General features: G+C 32.3%; 1 protein-coding gene across 1 annotated transcript; it reads right to left on the bottom strand.

Moving 5' to 3' along the window:
• Window positions 1-1,039: 1,039 nt before the first annotated feature.
• On the bottom strand, window positions 1,040-16,644 carry LOC140432327 (cystathionine beta-synthase-like). Its single transcript, XM_072520158.1, has 10 exons — window positions 16,444-16,644; window positions 14,520-14,629; window positions 14,075-14,242; window positions 13,799-13,980; window positions 10,983-11,069; window positions 7,538-7,823; window positions 6,756-6,939; window positions 4,690-4,824; window positions 4,288-4,475; window positions 1,040-1,208 (listed from the first exon to the last, which is right to left on the bottom strand). Exons 1-10 carry the CDS (start codon window positions 16,563-16,565, stop codon window positions 1,126-1,128), a joined length of 1,545 nt encoding a protein of 514 aa, XP_072376259.1. The 5' UTR covers window positions 16,566-16,644; the 3' UTR covers window positions 1,040-1,125.
• Window positions 16,645-18,509: the final 1,865 nt, after the last annotated feature.

Consider the following 18,509-nt stretch of genomic DNA (forward strand, 5'->3'; position numbering starts at 1 on the left):
TTCTTTACAGGTATAAACCGGTTCTTTGCGGTTTTTATGTTCCAGACAGCTATTATGTTCTCTTTTGACTTTTTTGTCAATCCGTTTGTTCTCATTTCTAACTCGTTTTCTTCCTATCTTAACCTTTTCTGTCACTTTTTGCTTTCTTTTTGATGATGGTCTTTCCAATGACACATTACTTCTCTTGTTATCAAATAGATTCAAATTTTCATTTTCGGCTTCTGATCCTGAGGGAACATAGTTCGGATCATCATCGAAATAATCAGAAGGAAATATATTGGTATCAATGCCAACGGTATGATTGTCATCGTTACTTTTATTTTCGTTTTCTAAAATAAAAAAAATTTAAATAAAAAAAAAATCGTTTAAATGATTAAATACCTAGATTGTACCTTTGAAATTTACTTTTTTACTGTCCATGCTATGTAGACAATTCAGATTGTAAGCAGACATCCAAATAAATATAATGACAGCAACTTACCTGATGCTATTTATGTATTATTATTAACAAGTAATCCCAAAATTCGTTGAGTTCGCTGTGACATTATTAAAAATTATTCTAACGATAAACAAGGTTCTCTTTAGTACTTCATCTAATGTGAAACGACATTTAACATAACCTATAATTTTATCCGCTTGAAACGTATAGCCGTATCATGGTCCATACTCACAAATTTACAGGGAATTTACAAGCCTATGTTGTATTTTGAGAACGATTTCTGAAGTGGAGATTGAAACGTCAATAAACTAATTTTACCCTTCATTTGTGGCTTATGCCCATTAAAATAGTAATTCCTATATCCGGATTATAAAAGTTACTGAAAATTTTCAGGATTTGCGATCTTCTGCTTTAAAAGTCAATCTTCTTTAATGATTTCTTGGCCAATAGTCATATCGTCTTGTTGTATTTTTTTTCCAATGTAATTTATAATTCACGATATACCCCACTAGAAAATATTTCCCATACTGTGGATCCTTTGGATCCTTTCGTATACTTTTCAAGAGAGTAAAATAAAAATGATACTTAGTAAAACACACCTTAAATTAGAATACTTCTTTATTTATCAATTAATATCACTTGATTATTTTTTTTAAATCGTGGAAACATTGGTCTCCTATATATACTTAATGCTGCTTCTGAAGAAACTGAAGAAAATCTAAAGGAGTTACGACGCCTACGGGTTTATTTATCTTCGAAGGGCCTTTACCTAAAATTTAAAAACAGTTGGTTAAAAATAAATTTGATTATACGTTGACTTTATGATCGAAAACAATTTTAAAGAAGTATTTTTTTTACTTTTGTTGTAGTTTCTATAACATTTTGGACACTTTGTATGACTTTCAGAGTTCTTATTCAAATTATTGTATTTCCTGTTAAGCAATATGAATAAATATAATTAAACAATTAAACAATGGTAAAACAATTTACCATCATCCTTATTGTGAGTTCTAACCTACTATTTTTGCTACCATGTGCTTTAGTTGATCATAAATGGTTAGAGAGGTTGGAGAATGGTTGAAAATTGCATTTTTTTTAGTGATTGATAATTGTTTATAGATCTAAAGCAGTTCAATCTTCTTCTTCTCCTTTTATTGTCAATTTTTGGACATAGGTGTCTCCTATTTTTTGTCATCGAAATCTATCCTGAGCAAGATATTTCCAATTTGTTTCAAGGACTCTTTTTATGTCGTCTACCTATCTCATCTGTGGTCTTTCTCTTGGTCGTTTATCTTTGTAAGGGCTCCAATGTTGTATTGTGGCCTGCTAAGCTCCATTTGAGTTTGAAATTTTTTGCTGTGATATCCTCGACCCTTGTTTTTGATCTTACCCAGTCGTTTCTCTTTTTATCTGACAGTTTTATGTCTAACATTGCCCTTTCTTGGGGATAGTTTATTTATATTTGCCTTGCTTAGTGTCTAGGTTTGATATCCATATGTCATAATAGGAATAATGTACATGTCATTCTTGATCTAGTAATTTCCGTACTTTGGTTCTCTTTGTCAAGTTTCAGAGTTTGGCTTAGGTAGATATATACATGGACTTGTTCTATCTCACTGCTATTTACAGTTATACGTCTGGGGTGGTCTGTAATTGCTTTAGTTTTTGTCATATTCATGTTTAGGTCGACGCGACGTATTGGGAGCTATCGGCGAGTTTCTCCATCATAATTTGTAGTTCCTCGAATGTGCTCGCTATAATCACGATGTCGTCAGAGAATTTGAGATGATTTAACTTCTTGCCATTAACGTTGATGCCATATGTTGACCAATTTGAAGTTTTGAAGACGTCTTCTGGAGCTAGATTGAAAAGCTTTGGAGATATTACGTCGAATTGCATAACTCCTCTCTTAATGGGGATGGAATTTGTATTTTCGTCTAGTTGTACTATCATAGTTGCGTTTTCATATAATATGTATTAGTTGCCTATATCTCGAATATATTCTACAATTATTAATAGCTTGTTCTATAGCCCACATCTCGCTACTATCAAATGCCTTTTCATAATCTACGAAGGTAAGAAATACGGATAGTTGAAATATATTTGCCGTCTCTATCAATGTTCTTATTGTCAGCCTATGGTCTTTCTTTGCAGAAGCCAGCCTGCTGAACCGTTTGATAATTATCCATTTTGTAAGTTAACCGATTGTTAATAACTCTCATAAACAGTTTGTATACTTGACCGAGCAACGATATAGCTCTATAATTCTTTAGGTCACATTTGTCTTTTTTTTATGTAAGAGTATTACTAGACTCTCGTTCCGGTCTTTAGAGATGTTGCTATTATGAAGACATCTATTAAATAGCTGTTAGTATTGGGATTGTTACTGTCTAAGCAGTTCAATAGAATTATTTCATGTAGAAGAAAAGGGTAAAATAAAAATAACCAGAATGATATCTAACCTCTGACTGAGGGAGTACTTATAGAACAACTCCCACGAGATAATATATAACTCTAGTAGGATTCTAGAGCCGATTAGAGGCTCGTTTGTTATCTAGAAGTGGATATAGAATATACTTCCTTGTCTATTATTCTTCTAATTAAGGTTTTTTAATTGTTTTGCTTTTTATGACTAGTATGAATTTGATTTTTTTTTTCCAGTCTAATTTTAGGTTTTGAAAATGTAATTTATTGTTTGACTCTAACCAAGCTATTATGAATCTAGTCATAAATTGCAAGTTGTTTAAACTGGATTCGTTGATCTAATTACTTTTTATAATCATTTACCATTATTTTAAAAATCTTGATACATTTTTTTAGGATTTCATACTATTTGAATAAGGTTTAAAGTATAAAGGATTTGTGCTTTCCAGAAATTTAATCTGGGATTTTAAGGTATTTCGTCAACTTTGCACCATGTCTATTGTTTCTACTAAAGACTTGTAACGGTGATGATATCCCTACTATAAATTTTCACGACTTTAGTGTTTAACAATTATATTTTATGCTTTCTACTTTTACTTTATGGTTACAACAGCAAATTTACTAAGATGCAGATTGGAGCTGGAACGTCAGATAATAGAACAAGTGATGGAGTTTAAATATCTAGGCATTACATTATTTGGCTACGGAAAGCTCGAAACTGAAGTGGAAGATCAAGTGAATAGAGCAAACAGAGCCGCAGGCTACCTGAAATAGACAATATGGAGAAATAAAAATATCGGAAAAGAAATGAAAGTCAGAATTTACAAAACAGTCATCAGACCAATAATGACATACGCGGCAGAAGCAAGACCTGACACAGAGAGGACAAAAACAATGTTAGAAACAGCAGAGATGAAAATACTTAAAAAAGTGAAAGTACATATATACGACGTATATGTAAGGTGGAAAAAACGTCAAGAACTGGGTAAAAAATAGAAGAGTAGAATGGCACAATCATATAAGCCGAATAACAACAAATAGAGTAGTAAAGACTGCATGAGACGGTTCCCAAATAGGAAAACGATCAGTAGGAAGACCTCGAAAACGAGGGAACGACAACTTACTGGAGGCACATTGACAAACAGACGGAGTCATGTCTATATAAAAAGAAAAATAATAAGAAGAAGAAGCTTTCTACTTTTCAAGCGTTACCTGGACATTTAATTGTTCGATTTGGATATATAGTAATGATATAATGGAAAGAGAAAAAATTAAGAAAAGTTAAATAAAAAAAAATAACGAACATTATAACTAAAAATTTAGAAAAAAAATACTAATCTATGCAATATATAGAAGGAGAGAAACTGTCATCTCTTCGCAGTTGGTATTTGTGAAAACGAATATATAATATGTTAATTTCTTACCTTGTGTATCCAAAATTAGCAAATAGGGCTCCCGTTCCAATACTCTTGAGACGAGTCCAATGTTAGCAGACTTTTCAACTCTAGGATAAAGTCGGTCGATCGCATCTGCTATTGAATCACTGAGTTTAGCTTTACCAGATGTGAGTTTGTTAATAATTAGCTGCATTGAAAGTACTCCAACAACACCCCTTAAAATAGATTCAACGTTAGCTTAAGGAAAATAACATTAACATAAGTTGGAATTTAATTTCTATAAAATTCTAGATTTAAGTTGTTATTACTATCCGCAAACATAATACAAGAGTCTGTGTAGTGCTCCATGCTTAGACTCTCATAGTTTCTCGTATATTATTAAAAATAGTAAGATAATTTGTTTTTATAGTTTTTTGAAATAAAACTCACCCTTGATCATCCAATGCTGGTATCTGACTAAGTCCAAGTTTTTTCATCAGATTCAAAGTCTGTTCAATGGAAGAATTTACTGGTACCGTTTGTACTGCAGGAAGATTTAATTGGGAAACATTTAAATTCCACCACCTGCAAAAACAATTTTTAAAAAATCTCAAATTATTTTTTTTAGTTGATTTTAAAGTAAATCTAAAAATAATTTGAACTAAGTAGACCAGTAGACCAATTTGACCAAAATCTATTATTACCTATATAAAATAAATAAATTCAAACCAATACTTTTAGAAATTTTTACTGATTTCCCTTGTACATGACATGTTTTACCTCTTAAAACCTGTAGTAACATAACAAATTGATATCATAAATGAGGAAACAATTACATTTTGAGAGCAAATATTTTTGCTTATCCAAAATAAAAGAATAAGATACATTATGTAAGTAAAATATTATGTACAGCTCGAGAAGCTGAAAAAGACATCAAATGAAGAGTTAAATATTTGATAAACAATATTCTAATTGTTTTTGCGTTGCAAACTTCCAACGGATGGCTTTGTGATTTGTTTATTGGCATTGCAAACGCCACATGCATAGGAAATTGAAAACGTTTTAAATCAAATGGTACGTTCGTTGGAATCATCGTCATAAGCGGGATTAAGATATCCTCTACATTATTCATTAGCCTTTTCACAGTCAATTTCATTACACAGCACAGTCGAGGTTGATTAGTGTTATGCAGACTAATGACATCGGATCCTACTTTTAATTTTAAATTGTTATGTTGGCGTTCTCCAGCTGATTCTCCAAAGGAAACTAAATGGTAAGAGAGGACCGGGAAGAAGACGCATTTCCTGGCTTCAAAATTTACGAAAGTGGTATAACACGACTACCACTGAACTGTTCCGCGCTGCAATAAACAAAGTAAAGATAGCCGTGATGATCGCCAACATCCGAAACGGATAGGCACTTTAAGAAGAAGAAGATGTTGGCGTCCAGGCAATTTTAGTGAAATTTAAAAACTTCATTGGATAGTTGACTACGTCATCCTGATTTATAACTGTATCAACTGATTTGGACGAAAACAGCTTTCCTGGAAGAAAATTCAGAATGATCCGATTCAGATTATAGATACCTGTATTTTCTGCTACCAATATTGCTGGACCAATTATTTTTTTTAACTGATCAGCTATATCCAGAAAATCACGCTGAATAAGCTTGGTTCAGCAAATTAAAAATAAATTTACTTGAGAATTACATTGAAAAGGTAAAATGATAATTGTAAACGTAACTACTACGATCGATGTTTAAACAGTAGTAATGGCCGAAAACTGTGTAGAGTTTTCGGAGTGAAAAATGGATTATAGTGTGAGCGATGTAGGAGACTGGCTTTGTTCTCATCCCAACTCCGTGCTGTTAACTGGTTAAGAAGTGACACTGGTGGGTGCTTTGCGAAGAAAACTGATTCAGTGATAATTTATTAGTTACCGACCAAAGTTAAAATAATTAAATTACTTAATATGGCTAATAAAACATAGGGACTAGTAAAAGAAGGGTAAAAATTAAGAGTTGTATTGTTTAATGCCACATCATCAAAAATAAAAATAATAAATGCTGTTCAAAAAATTTTAAAAAATTTTTGGGTTGGGTCACCCTTATCACTTGGGATATAAAAAATATATTACGACTGATTCTTAGCCGAATATATATAGAAAATTTCATAAAAATCGGTCAAGCCGTTTGAGAAAAGTATGGCAACTACCTATGTGACACGAATATGGCTAATAAACAATAGTGGTTTGAGATAAAGAGGTGAAAATAGGGGTTGTATGTATTGTTTATTGCAACATCATAAAAAATAAAATTAAAAATTTTGTCTAAAAAATAAAAATAAAAATGTGTGGACCAACCTTACCACTCAGGGGTACGAAAAATAAATTACAACCGATTCTCAGACCTAACAAATAGACATATAAAACTTCATTAAAATCTGTCAAGACGTTTTGGAGAAGTATGGCAACGAATTCTGTGACACTAAATATAAAGTTTTGTAGTATTTTACGTACGGATGGTTGTTTGTGTTTACACAAGGTTGAAGATTTCGCTCTTCCATCCATTGGTCGCATACAAACTTTGTTAAATAGTTTCTTATACTATCTGGTAACATAACTACAACCCTTTTACCACGGCCATAGTTTTTAGCTTTTGCTGCTTGGATAGCAGCCCACATCATAGCTCCACTACTAGCTCCTAAAAAGGAAATAATAGTCATATTCTTTTAAACATTTTTACTTCCAGTACAAAGAATATAGCAGACTACATTAGGAATAAAATAAATGGCACACTTCTTATAACTTAAATGCTGTAAGGAGTCAGTAAAGAAAACGGCTTATTAGTGAACGCAAACAAGATTTAATTTATGACGACAGCAGATCTCACAGATTTGTATGAAAATGATCACATAAATAAATATAAAGATCTATATTAACTTAACAATGCTATATAATAAAGATACGATGGTATGGACAAAGGTAGAAGACATCACAATGACAATAGGTTAGGTCAAACAAAAGTAAAATGTAGATAGGACAGTCGTATGACAAGAAAAAAATGTGAGATAGGCAATCAACTTGTAGAATAGAAATCAAAGAGGAAGAAGAGGAACTGAAAAAAACCACTTACCGGATAGATACATGGTCTAGTGAGAATAACAGCGCAAACTAGAGAAGTAAAATAAAGCAACTTGGAAATGTTTAGAGCAGGCTTATGTCAGATAGTCTACATAAAAGGTCGACTGATAAGTGTTAGCGTTTTAAAGCTTTTTTTTTAGTTTTTTGATTTTACTCACCAATTAAAAGTCCTTCATCTTTAATCATCCTTCTTGCCATTGGCAGAGCATTCTCATCTCCTACTTTAATCCAAGTATCAATGACTTTGCGGTCCAAAGTTGAGGGAATAAAATCGTAGCCCATTCCTTCTATTTCCCAGAAAGTAACGTCAGTTTTATTTATGGCTTCTGGTAAAGCAAAGGATGATCCAATTGGATCTGCACAAACGATTTCTGTATTGGGGGAGATCTCTTTGAATTTTCTTCCAATACCAGTAACGGTACCACCTGTTCCTGCCCCCATTATCTAAAAATTGAAATTAGTTTTGTATTAAGTATATAATGCAATTAGATAGAGAATGTATAACCTTAAAGATTTTGTACAAGTTTACATACAAGCAAACAAGATCCGAATAAAACTACCAAACTTTGTAATATAAAAATCTCGTAAGTCAGGTATTTTTCACCCATCAGAAAGCCAAGATATCATCTATCTTATAAATATGTATTACAGTTAACATTTTTCTAATAACACAAAAATCATGAAAAGAATTTAAATTTAAAAGAATGTAAAATTAACTACTTCATTTTAAAGGAATACACCACAATTTCATTTAAAAATACTCTATATTTTATGTTGCTATTTCCACCTCTTGAAAGTACTCCTCCAAATATAAATTAAAATTGGAAATATATATTGTAATATATATAAAATATAAATAAAAATATATTGTAATAGTTTAAATTTATCTGTCTCATTTATAATTACAATTGAAATCAACTTTAACGCAAAAACCCCTATCAAAAAATAATTTTTGCTGTAATAACTTTGAGTACAAGATTTTGATGGATTGCATCTCTCCTACTTAAGTCAACCTCACCTTTACGTTGGTGAACCAGGGGAATAACTGTAACAACTGGAATTAGGGAAATTTAGTTGCATTAAGAGTAAGTGGTGCCGACCCGTCATTCCGAGGGGTGTTTACTACACTGAGCAGGCCGCTTAACCTATTTTGCAATGGTCGACAAACATTTTGAAAAATCAAAAATGTCTATTTTAACAGAGACACCGAAAGTACCTCAGGTGGATAGAAATTTTATTCCACAATCCCACAACGGTCTGCCCCGAGGATTCTGGGGGGTGGGGTGTAAAGTCGACATTGAAGAAGAAAAAGAAGAAACATCTTCATATTGCAACACAAAACATACGTTCAATGGGAAAAGATGAAAAACTCTACGAACTAGAAGAGAAATTGTGGAACATTAATTAGGACATGCTGGGACTATCGGAAGTTAAAAGAAGATATGAAGGGTGTGTGTTACATTCAAGCAACAACAGAATCTACTACAAAGGCAAACAAGATTATGCATACGATAGAGTAGGATTTTTAATCAACAAGAAGAAAAAAACACAAATTCAAATATTTCCTAAATTTTTGGACATCGTTATATACATGATCTTCAAACTAAATTCACAAACCAGAATACAGATTGCGCAAGGTCTATGCTCCATCTGAAAAAGCAACTGATGATGAAATAAATACTTTTTACGAAGAGTTTAAAAAGCTATAGACAACAACAAATAATCTAAAATAGTAATAATAATGAGAGATTTTAACACCAAAGTTGGAAAAAAGATTGAAAACTCCGACAACAATATTGGAAATTTCGAAACCACTGAGGAACAATGTATTCAACCAGTGCATCCTTTCTCTCATGACATATGGATGTAAAACTTAGACCCTAACCAAGCAAATAGTAATAAACTAGCCACAATAGAAAGGGCAATTGAAAGAGCAATATTAAGTATACGGCGGTCAGATAAAAAGACGAACGACTGGGTAAGATCAAAAACAAAAAACTGGATATCACAGCAAAAATTACCAAACTTAAATTGAGCTTCGCAGATTAAACTGCTAGACAAAAAGACCAACATTGGAACGCAACAATACAACACTGGAGGGCTTATAAAGGTAGGCGACCAAGAGGAAGATGAGATGGGTAGACAACATAAAAAGAATAGCTAGAACAAATTGGAAGTATGTTACTGAGGATAGAGATCGATGGAAGGAGTTGGAAGAGACCTATGTCTGCAAATGGACGATAGAATGCTGAGAAGAAAAAAAAAGAACTTTAAGTACTGAATTGGAATCGGTCATCAGTTTTTCTCTATATACTACATTTTCTTTCAATCTAAGATTATACAAACGAATTTTATTAATTTTCTCAAAACCGGATAAGTATTTTCGTATTAATCTTTTTTGCCGTACAAGGTTGCTCTACAACCACCCTGAAAAGTGCCAAAAATATTTCTACTAATGGCACGCAAATTGAACAAGTTTTTACCTATAGGTATCTAGGCCACGAGATTAAATTAGGAAGAGACAATCAAACAACAGAGTTAAACAGGAGAATATAACTAACAGGGACGACTTACGGAAAACTGAGGGAAGCCTTTAGATCAGATATTCCCATGTGCTTGAAAGGAAAGGTCTTTGATCAATGTGTACTTTTAGTTCTAATGTATAGAGCAGGAACATCGACTCTTACCAGAAAAGTAATCAATAAAATATAAGTGACATAGAGAGCAATTGGGAGGTCAATGTTAAATATATCCCTCAGAGACAGAGTTTCAAATCAAATATTTTGTAGAAAAATTGGTGTCACCCACGCAGTTAGAAGAATAGCAACGCTGAAATAGAACGGTGTAGAACATGTTGCCAGGGTCAGTCAGAGATGGAAGATGGATCAAGAAAATTTTATGATACCTGGATACGATGCTTATTGTAATCGAGAACGTCCTTCAACAAGGTAGTCAGACGATAGCAAGCGCAAGATAGAATGCAATGGAATTATTTACGGGAGGCCTATGTTCAGCAGTTAGCGCACAACGGCTACTGATGATTAAGATTTTTTGCCGTAGTAACTTTTAATGCTGGATCGGAAACCTTCATCAGTTTTTCACTATATATTAGAGTTTTTTTAATCTAAGACTGAGTAGACAGGCAAACGGACCGACGGAGAGACAAGCATAATCTATAGGATCGAAATTTTATTTTCGTGTTATTATTTCGATCCAAAAAGTTAAAATTATACTAAAAAATATTAATAGCAACACATCTGTAAATTTTAGAAGCTTTGTAACGCAATGCCCTTTCACAAAAATGAAAAAATGCAAATAATGTTTACTATTGTATCAATAATAATGAATCTAACAAAAACTACCTCAAGGACTTAAATATTATTGTATGCAGATGGAATTAACAATTAACATACTTCAGCTAAACATGTTTATATTGGAAAACCTTGATAGTTTGAAGTAATTGTAATTTTTTTGTACCTCTTGTATATTAAATTTTATATATAATTAAATTATTTTCCAATCAAGTCTTTGTCCAAACTTCAGCAATAATTTATGTAATTACAAAGCACTTAAAATTAATTTGGTGTTAAACGAGATACTTACTATCATATCTACTTGCTTGTCGCATTGATCATAAATTTCTTCTGCTGTCGTATCATAGTGAGTCAGTGGATTTCCGGGATTCGAGAACTATAAAATAAAAAAACAATAATTATTAAAACAATAATACTGTGCTTAACAAAAAAAAATTAGGCAACTGCGTATTGGTAACTTTAGCGCTAACAATATGTAAATAAAATTCTAATCACATCTCTAAATACCATCATTATTCTTCAATAGGCCATTGTGTCTTTTAGACTGTTTCAGAATCAATTTCTAATCCACCTGTTACCTTATTTTTTCAGTTTCGCACTTCTTATAATTAGTTAAATTTTCTTCCATTTAGATTTAATCAGCAAATGGGTATCCAGCAAATTCCATCTCCAACAATTAAAATACTTTGGACATGTTATGAGAGCAGACACAGAAATAATGGAGAGACTTATTATTTAACGAAAGGTAGAAGAATAAAAATCACGAGTAAGATCCCTAACAAGATCAATCGATCAACAAGGATATGCAAAAGACGTATGCATGAGTTAAAGAATGACCAGAGACAGAGATCTTTGGAGGCGAACATTACACGACATTACGATGACCACCATATTCCCCCAAGGCGTCAGGATTGAAAAGGGAGATGTTTTTAATCTTGCCTTGAGACTTTTTCTCCAGTAATCCGTTCTTTAGTCATATGTGTATTTTGTACGTTTCCTTTCTTTTATTCTCTCTACGTAGCCTAACCATTGTAGCTGGTTTGTTTTTATGAGTTGGATAATAGAGATCAAAATTGTAACGCCTGCACCATTCCGTTTTCCTGAAAAGCTAGCCATCGTAGCAAAACTGTTGTATATATATGCCTACATATCTTACATTCTACAGAGTCTGGCAAGGTAATAACATTCCACTAAAACTGGTTACAATACTGCTAGAATATATGTTTAGGAAACTTGAGGGGAAGAACATAGTAATCAACATCGATGGTGAATGACTAAACCACTTATGCTTCTTTGACGGTATTTAATGATTTTATACAACCTCAAAGAAGCGCAGAAGTTGCTAGGTATATCAAACTTTACGTCAACCCATTCTTTTTGATGGTGTTTCTTAACATTCTGAAAAACTTGGATAGGGTTCGTTATTTTGTCATGAGGTCGATGTCATCGGTATATGTTGGTATTTGTATACATCTATTAATCCCATGGCGATTGGAATATAGATCAAGGTATTCTTTCGCTTAATTCCCTGCTTGCTGGTTAAATGTTAATTGTGACTCAGATAAAGAGATAATAACCAGGATTGGAATATCACGTAAGTCTTTTATGACCTGGAAACCAGTTTTATGCAACAGAAACCTGTCGATGAATATTCGTAAGAAGGTCCTGAAATGTTATGTGTGGTCTATTCTATTATATGGTTGTGAGACATGGACATCAAAAACCACAATTTTTAACAAATTAGAAGCATTTGAATTGTGGTACTATCGACGAATCCTAATATATTATGAGTATAACACTTCCAATGAAGATATTCGTAAAATGATAAATTCAGAACGTCCGATCAAAAACATCATAAAGAGGAGAAAAACATAGTACTTTGGCCATATAAATAGAGGACCCAAATACCAACTACTTTGCCTTATAATACAACGAAAATTGGAGGAAGAGATTGATTGTTTGAAAGAAAGTTTTATGGTTACGTGATATTAGACAATGATTGAAGAATTATTTCGTGCAGCAACCGATAGATAAAGGTTTCAGGAAACTCTGAACATTATGACGGCCAACGTCTAAATACGGATACAGCCTGTAAAGAAGAAAAGTAATCCCTTGGTTTTCCTTTTTATTACTACAATTTCTACCAAATCTTTTTCCATAGCAATAGTGAATAAGATCCATGATAATCTATATTCTTGTAATATAATTCTATCTTTGCCTAGAACGATATTGATACTCGACTGTTGAAAGATTTCCTTTCAGTAACTTTATTAAATGTACTGGGATATCAAATTGTATTATGACTTTTCCCAGATGGTGTGTGTCAATTACATATTCATTAGGTTTTTTTGCACCTGGTTTAGAAGAAATATTTTATCGGTAATTTTTGTTAGAAAATCGAATAGGACAGTTGCAAAGAGAATATCATAGAGTGTAGACTAATATTTTGTATGCTTCGTTAAGCAACACGAGTATAATTCTTCTAAATTTGTCGTAAAGTGTTTGATGTTCTTTTTTTGCAACTATGTTCCAATTCTATGGTAAATGAACACGTTTCCAATTAAGTTCTCTTAGTCTACATAATATATAGTGCGTTAGTGTTTTATGTCATATTTTAGAAGATCAGGCGATACAATATATACGATATGTGGTTTTTCTGTTTCCAAATATTATTTAAGCTCACCAGATGGTCACCAAAAGTAGACGACCTATTTACCGTTAACCTAAGTATTGCTTGGATGGAGTATCACTTCATACAAGCAATTTTGTTATGGATTACGGTTTAGACTATTGAGTTGATTCTGTTGTATTACGTACACCATTATTTTTTGTCGTTTACTTTAACGACTAGGTTGTACTGTTACTAAATATTGGACATAAAGGCATAGCAATATTCAAGTTTCGCTTACAGGAATTGTTTAAAAACACTTTTGAAAGAAGAAATCAACTGGAAAATAATATTCAAATAAGAATAATATTTGTTGATTTGTCTTGTTTAATTTGTAGTTGCATAGTTTTATGAAACAAGCTCATCAATGATAGTAGACAAAAAATATTGGAGTTAACACAGTTTTCAAATTCAAGTGATATGAGCTCAGAACTTACCTGGTCAAAAATAATACTGTTAGGAATTTCTTTTGATAAACGATGGACAGTGCCAAACATTCCATATGGAGAAAACGAATTAGCTGTGACAGGGCATCTGATGACTTCCGCTCCTAAGGCTCTCATTACGTATTCTTTCTCTTTGGATATTTTTTCTGACATTACGATTATACATCGATATCCTAAAATATGATAAAACATATACATGTTAATAAACTAAAACGAAAAAACTAATAAACTCAAAAAAACGAAAATTTTTTCACAAGCCAAATTTACCTTTAATAGCTGCTGCCATAGCCAAACCAATGCCAGTATTTCCTGAAGAAGGTTCTATAATGGTACATCCTGGTTTTAAGATTCCTTCGTTCTCGGCATCTGTTAGTATTCTGTTTGCCATGCGGTCCTTTACTGATCCGCCAGGATTAAAGAACTCACATTTCACATCTAAAAATAATAATAATTTAAGTAAGTTCCTCATTATTTCTATAAAGTTATTATTTCTATTAAATGCTGATATTATTTTATTATTTCCTGTAAAGTAATGTTAGAATAAAAAAACTAACAAAAAACGTAACAAAAATTTTGATAAGTTAATTATTTAAATTACCTACTATTGAACATAATTGCACTATTCTAACTTAATTTAATTATTATTTAAGATTTTTACGAGGTTTATATTAAAATATGTAAAAACTGATTTTATAGTGAGTAAAAAACTTACATATATCACATTCCAAACCTTCTTGCTGAGGTATTCTGTTAAGTTTGATCAATGGAGTATTACCAATTGCATGCAAAGCATTTGGCAGGATTTTTGGCCGAGGTGCTTTCCTATAAAAAGTCATAGATTTTAAAAGGTTAACCTATTACACTGAGACCCAGTAAGAGTAAAATTATGTATATGAATATTGCATACATCGTGTTGAGAAATAAGGGACCAGACTGAATAATAAAATATCAATCGATATAAAAACCCATTTCACCTACTAGTTAATCTAAACAGCTACCTGGTCCACACTTATAGAAACTCGTTTAAGACAAGTAGATTTGATTTCCTCCAAATTCTTTGACCAAATGGTAAACGATATTTCCAATATACTATAAGTGGGCTAATACAAAATGACAATTTCCAAGAGAAGCTATATGTGCTTTCGGTGGTTTTCCGGATTTTACTCCGCGATGAATAATTTTGGTTTTGAGAAAAACCATTATTTTGTTGATTTGGCAAGATCACTCTTGCCATTGTTAAGTCAGATAGTAATGGTTCTTGCTGGTGCTTAAAGTATAATGTTTCTCTCCTACTCGTCGGATTTGTTGCCTAATTTATTCTTGTCTTCTTCTTCAATACCGATTTCCATATTATTGGAAGTCTTTGAGCATCATTTATTTGATTTATACTGTTGGGTTTTTTCTATTTCTATTAATTTTTTAACTTCACGTTTTCTTTTAATTTGAATCTTAGCTAGTATCGTCGTTTGGTTCAGGTTTATTATATGTCCTGTTTTTGAGACATGTTGTGCAAGGAACGATGTTTTTTCTTTCATTTCGATTGTATTTCGATGTTCTTCTCGTCTAATATGAATCCTTCGATTGGTCTGTCCGATGTACGATTTGTCACAGTCCCCACACGGAACCTCGTATTCATTAAATCATACAATCAAAAAATGTAAAGATTACAATCATTTTCCTGACTTCCTACGATGGATATCATAACAGTTGTTTTAATGATGTTCCATTTGTCCGTTTCATTTTAAGTGATACCCACACTGCGCAGTTCGCAAAATTTTAATCCTAACTGCGAAAAACTATTTTTATAAAGAATCGAATTGTAGAAATCGAGTTGAGGAGTTTAGTAAAATCGTTTTAAAAATGTGTTCATAGTGAACCATAATAATCCTCTTTACAGTTCCTAATAGTTCTGAAAACATTAGCAAAAAGTGTAACCTGTTAATTCCTTATTTTAAAGTTAGTATAATCATAAATTCAGTATGTCAATTATTACGATTATTTGGTTATTCATGACACAAAAATTCGCGGAATTTTGTTTGAATTGGATTGAGCAGGAATAATTATTTCTACGATATTGCAATAGCCACTTCTACAGCGACTGCTTTGCTCTTCTTAACGTTCTTATTACAGGCAAATATAAAATAATTATTAAGTTAAATTTGTAAGCTGTGTTTGTTTTTTCTAATATGTATACACCTTCTCAATCCGTGACTTATTTCGTTGTGTTTGCAATACTTTATTAATGTCTGATCCCTGGCCGGAAAACGTCAGTAAATATCACTATAACTTATACCACTTATAGGGATATTGGAATATTACTTGAGAATTTTATTATTTCTAACTTTCGACTATTTATAACATAAACTGTATATAAGCGTTGTTTGGGTTATTCAATCAACGATATAAGTGATTGCTCAGCGATGAGTTGGTGGTGAAAAATTTGTTGTCTCAGTGAAAATTTAAAAATAGACGATGTTTTTCACATAGAATATTCCCTCCATTATTACTAAGGAATAATATGTAACCCATTAAAATAAACTAAATTTTTCATGAACTATATTAAACGAATAAATTGAGAGTAATATAGATATGTAAAAAAACTATATTTCTAAACAAAAAAATTATATTCTACTTACCAATCGACCTTTGTATGAATTGAGGTAGATCTGTCAGCCTTTGGATTCCATGGGCACTTTTGCTCCCTTTCAGGAGCGCAAATAGCGTCATTTAAAGGTGAACGGTAAACGTATTTACTCATGTTGACAATATGTTATTAAATCACGGAATTTAAGATATAATACTTAGAATAGATATCGAATTGGTTTCACGATCGAGTGTAATTTGAATGGTTTCAGATATCCTCTTTATATATACATTTTCTATACAGAGAGTAGAGATAAATATATTTTACAGGTTGTCCCAAAATTTAACACTTGTCAGACTGCACAAGGCAACGTTTTAAGTTCGAGTTTAGCGCAAGCCTTTTTTTATGTGTAATTAAATATTTTGTTTTTAAGAGTGTATTTTAAGAATGTTTTTAAGGGTATATTCTATAGCCTCTACTTTTTAATATCTACTTTGAATTTATCTTTAAAGAAGCTTATTCTTCATCTTCTTCTTTTTATATAGACATGACTCTGTCTGTTTTTCAATGTGCCTCCAGTAGGTTGTAGTTACATCGTTTTCGTGGTCTTCCTACTGATCGTCTTCCTATTAGGGAACCGTCTCTTGTCTTCTTTACTACCCTATTTGTTGTCATTCGGCTTATATGATGGTTCTATTCTACTCTTCTATTTCTTTCCCAGTTCTTGATGTTCTCCACCTTGCATATACATCGTATATCTGTACTTCTAGCTCTGTCCCATAGTGTCTTACCATCAATTTTTCTGCTGTTTCTATCCTTTTTGTCCTCTCTGTGTCAGGTCTTGTTTCTGATGCGTATGGCATTATTGGTCTGATGATTGTTTTGTAACTTCTGTCTTTCGTTTCTTTCCCGATATTTTTATTTCTCGTATGTCAAGAGAAAGTTAATGAAATCTCGGTGATGCGTGGTCTCGATGTTTAGTCATCCTTAGTTTCCACTTAGTTATACTAACTTCATTATTATCACGCCTATCATGATGTACTTGTTCCCCACACAACAAGATGTCACTAATCTTAGAAAGCTTCACTACATAATACACAATAAGAACCGAAGAAACGAATTAGAAGAACCTCAATTTTACTAGAGGAAGAACGTAGAAACCATTAATTGTTTTCCAAATTATTTATTGATTCTTTATGTCGTTTCGGGGGAATTAATAAGGGTCTTAAACAGCTTCAGGTCTTCGGACGCTCTGTAGAGGGCTTCGAATATGCTCTGGAGAGCTCCTCTACCCAAATCCATTTCCATTTAAGTCGAAATCAGGTTGTGGTCTTCTGATGGCTTGTCTTAAGAAAGTCAAGATATTTCTTACATGAAGAAAATATAAGTCGAAATAAAACATCAAATACATGGAATATTTCAATACCTTGAAAGTATCCAAAGAGAATAAAAAAAGCTCAGCAAGCGAATAAAGGTCGAAAATTTCAATTGAATGTCTATTCTATGAAAGTGAAACCTGGAAAGTGACAAAAACGCTTATAGAGCAACTGCAGGTCTTTGTTAACATATTCCCATAAGGAATTGTTCATATATTTTGGCCTAACACGATCAAAACGAAGATGTGCTACACCTGACCGAACAGAAAGGGATAAAGAATGAAATAAAGTACAGAAATTGGGGTTGGATCAGAAACAACTTCGTAAAAATAGCTTCTGTATTGCAAAGATTACCCTAGAGTGGAAGCTCCAAGGAAAAAGAAAATGCTGACGCCCAGCATAAACTTAGAGAAGACCAATTATGGACGACATTACCAATCAGACGCTGAAGCTCAATGATGAACCACAAACAACATATTCTTCAAGATGTCAATGACAATGATAATGATGATAATGATGATTATATATATATATATATATATATATATATATATATAGAGAGAGAGAGAGAGAGAGAGAGAGAGAGAACAGATAAAGATGAAATGTAATAGCAGAACTGTAAATTAAGTTAAAGCAAGGAAAAGAGGTAAACGGCCCAATCATGGGACTAAGAAAAGGTAAATCCGCTGAATAAGATTAGCTAATAGCAATGGTTTTTTAAATCAGGTGGTTAAGATTTAAT

This window comes from Diabrotica undecimpunctata, chromosome 1, assembly GCF_040954645.1.
Source record: "Diabrotica undecimpunctata isolate CICGRU chromosome 1, icDiaUnde3, whole genome shotgun sequence".
NCBI classification, from domain to species: Eukaryota; Metazoa; Arthropoda; class Insecta; order Coleoptera; family Chrysomelidae; genus Diabrotica; species Diabrotica undecimpunctata.

Excerpts from the sequence above, each read along its gene's own strand:
- LOC140432327 (XM_072520158.1), bottom strand. The coding sequence starts at position 16,565 with ATGAGTAAATACGTTTACCGTTCACCTTTAAATGACGCTATTTGCGCT. Across the intron at positions 14,630-16,443 it reads ATTCATACAAAGGTCGATTG|GAAAGCACCTCGGCCAAAAA; the intron begins GTAAGTAGAATA and ends GACTTTTTATAG. Across the intron at positions 13,981-14,074 it reads TATGGCAGCAGCTATTAAAG|GATATCGATGTATAATCGTA; the intron begins GTAAATTTGGCT and ends ATCATATTTTAG.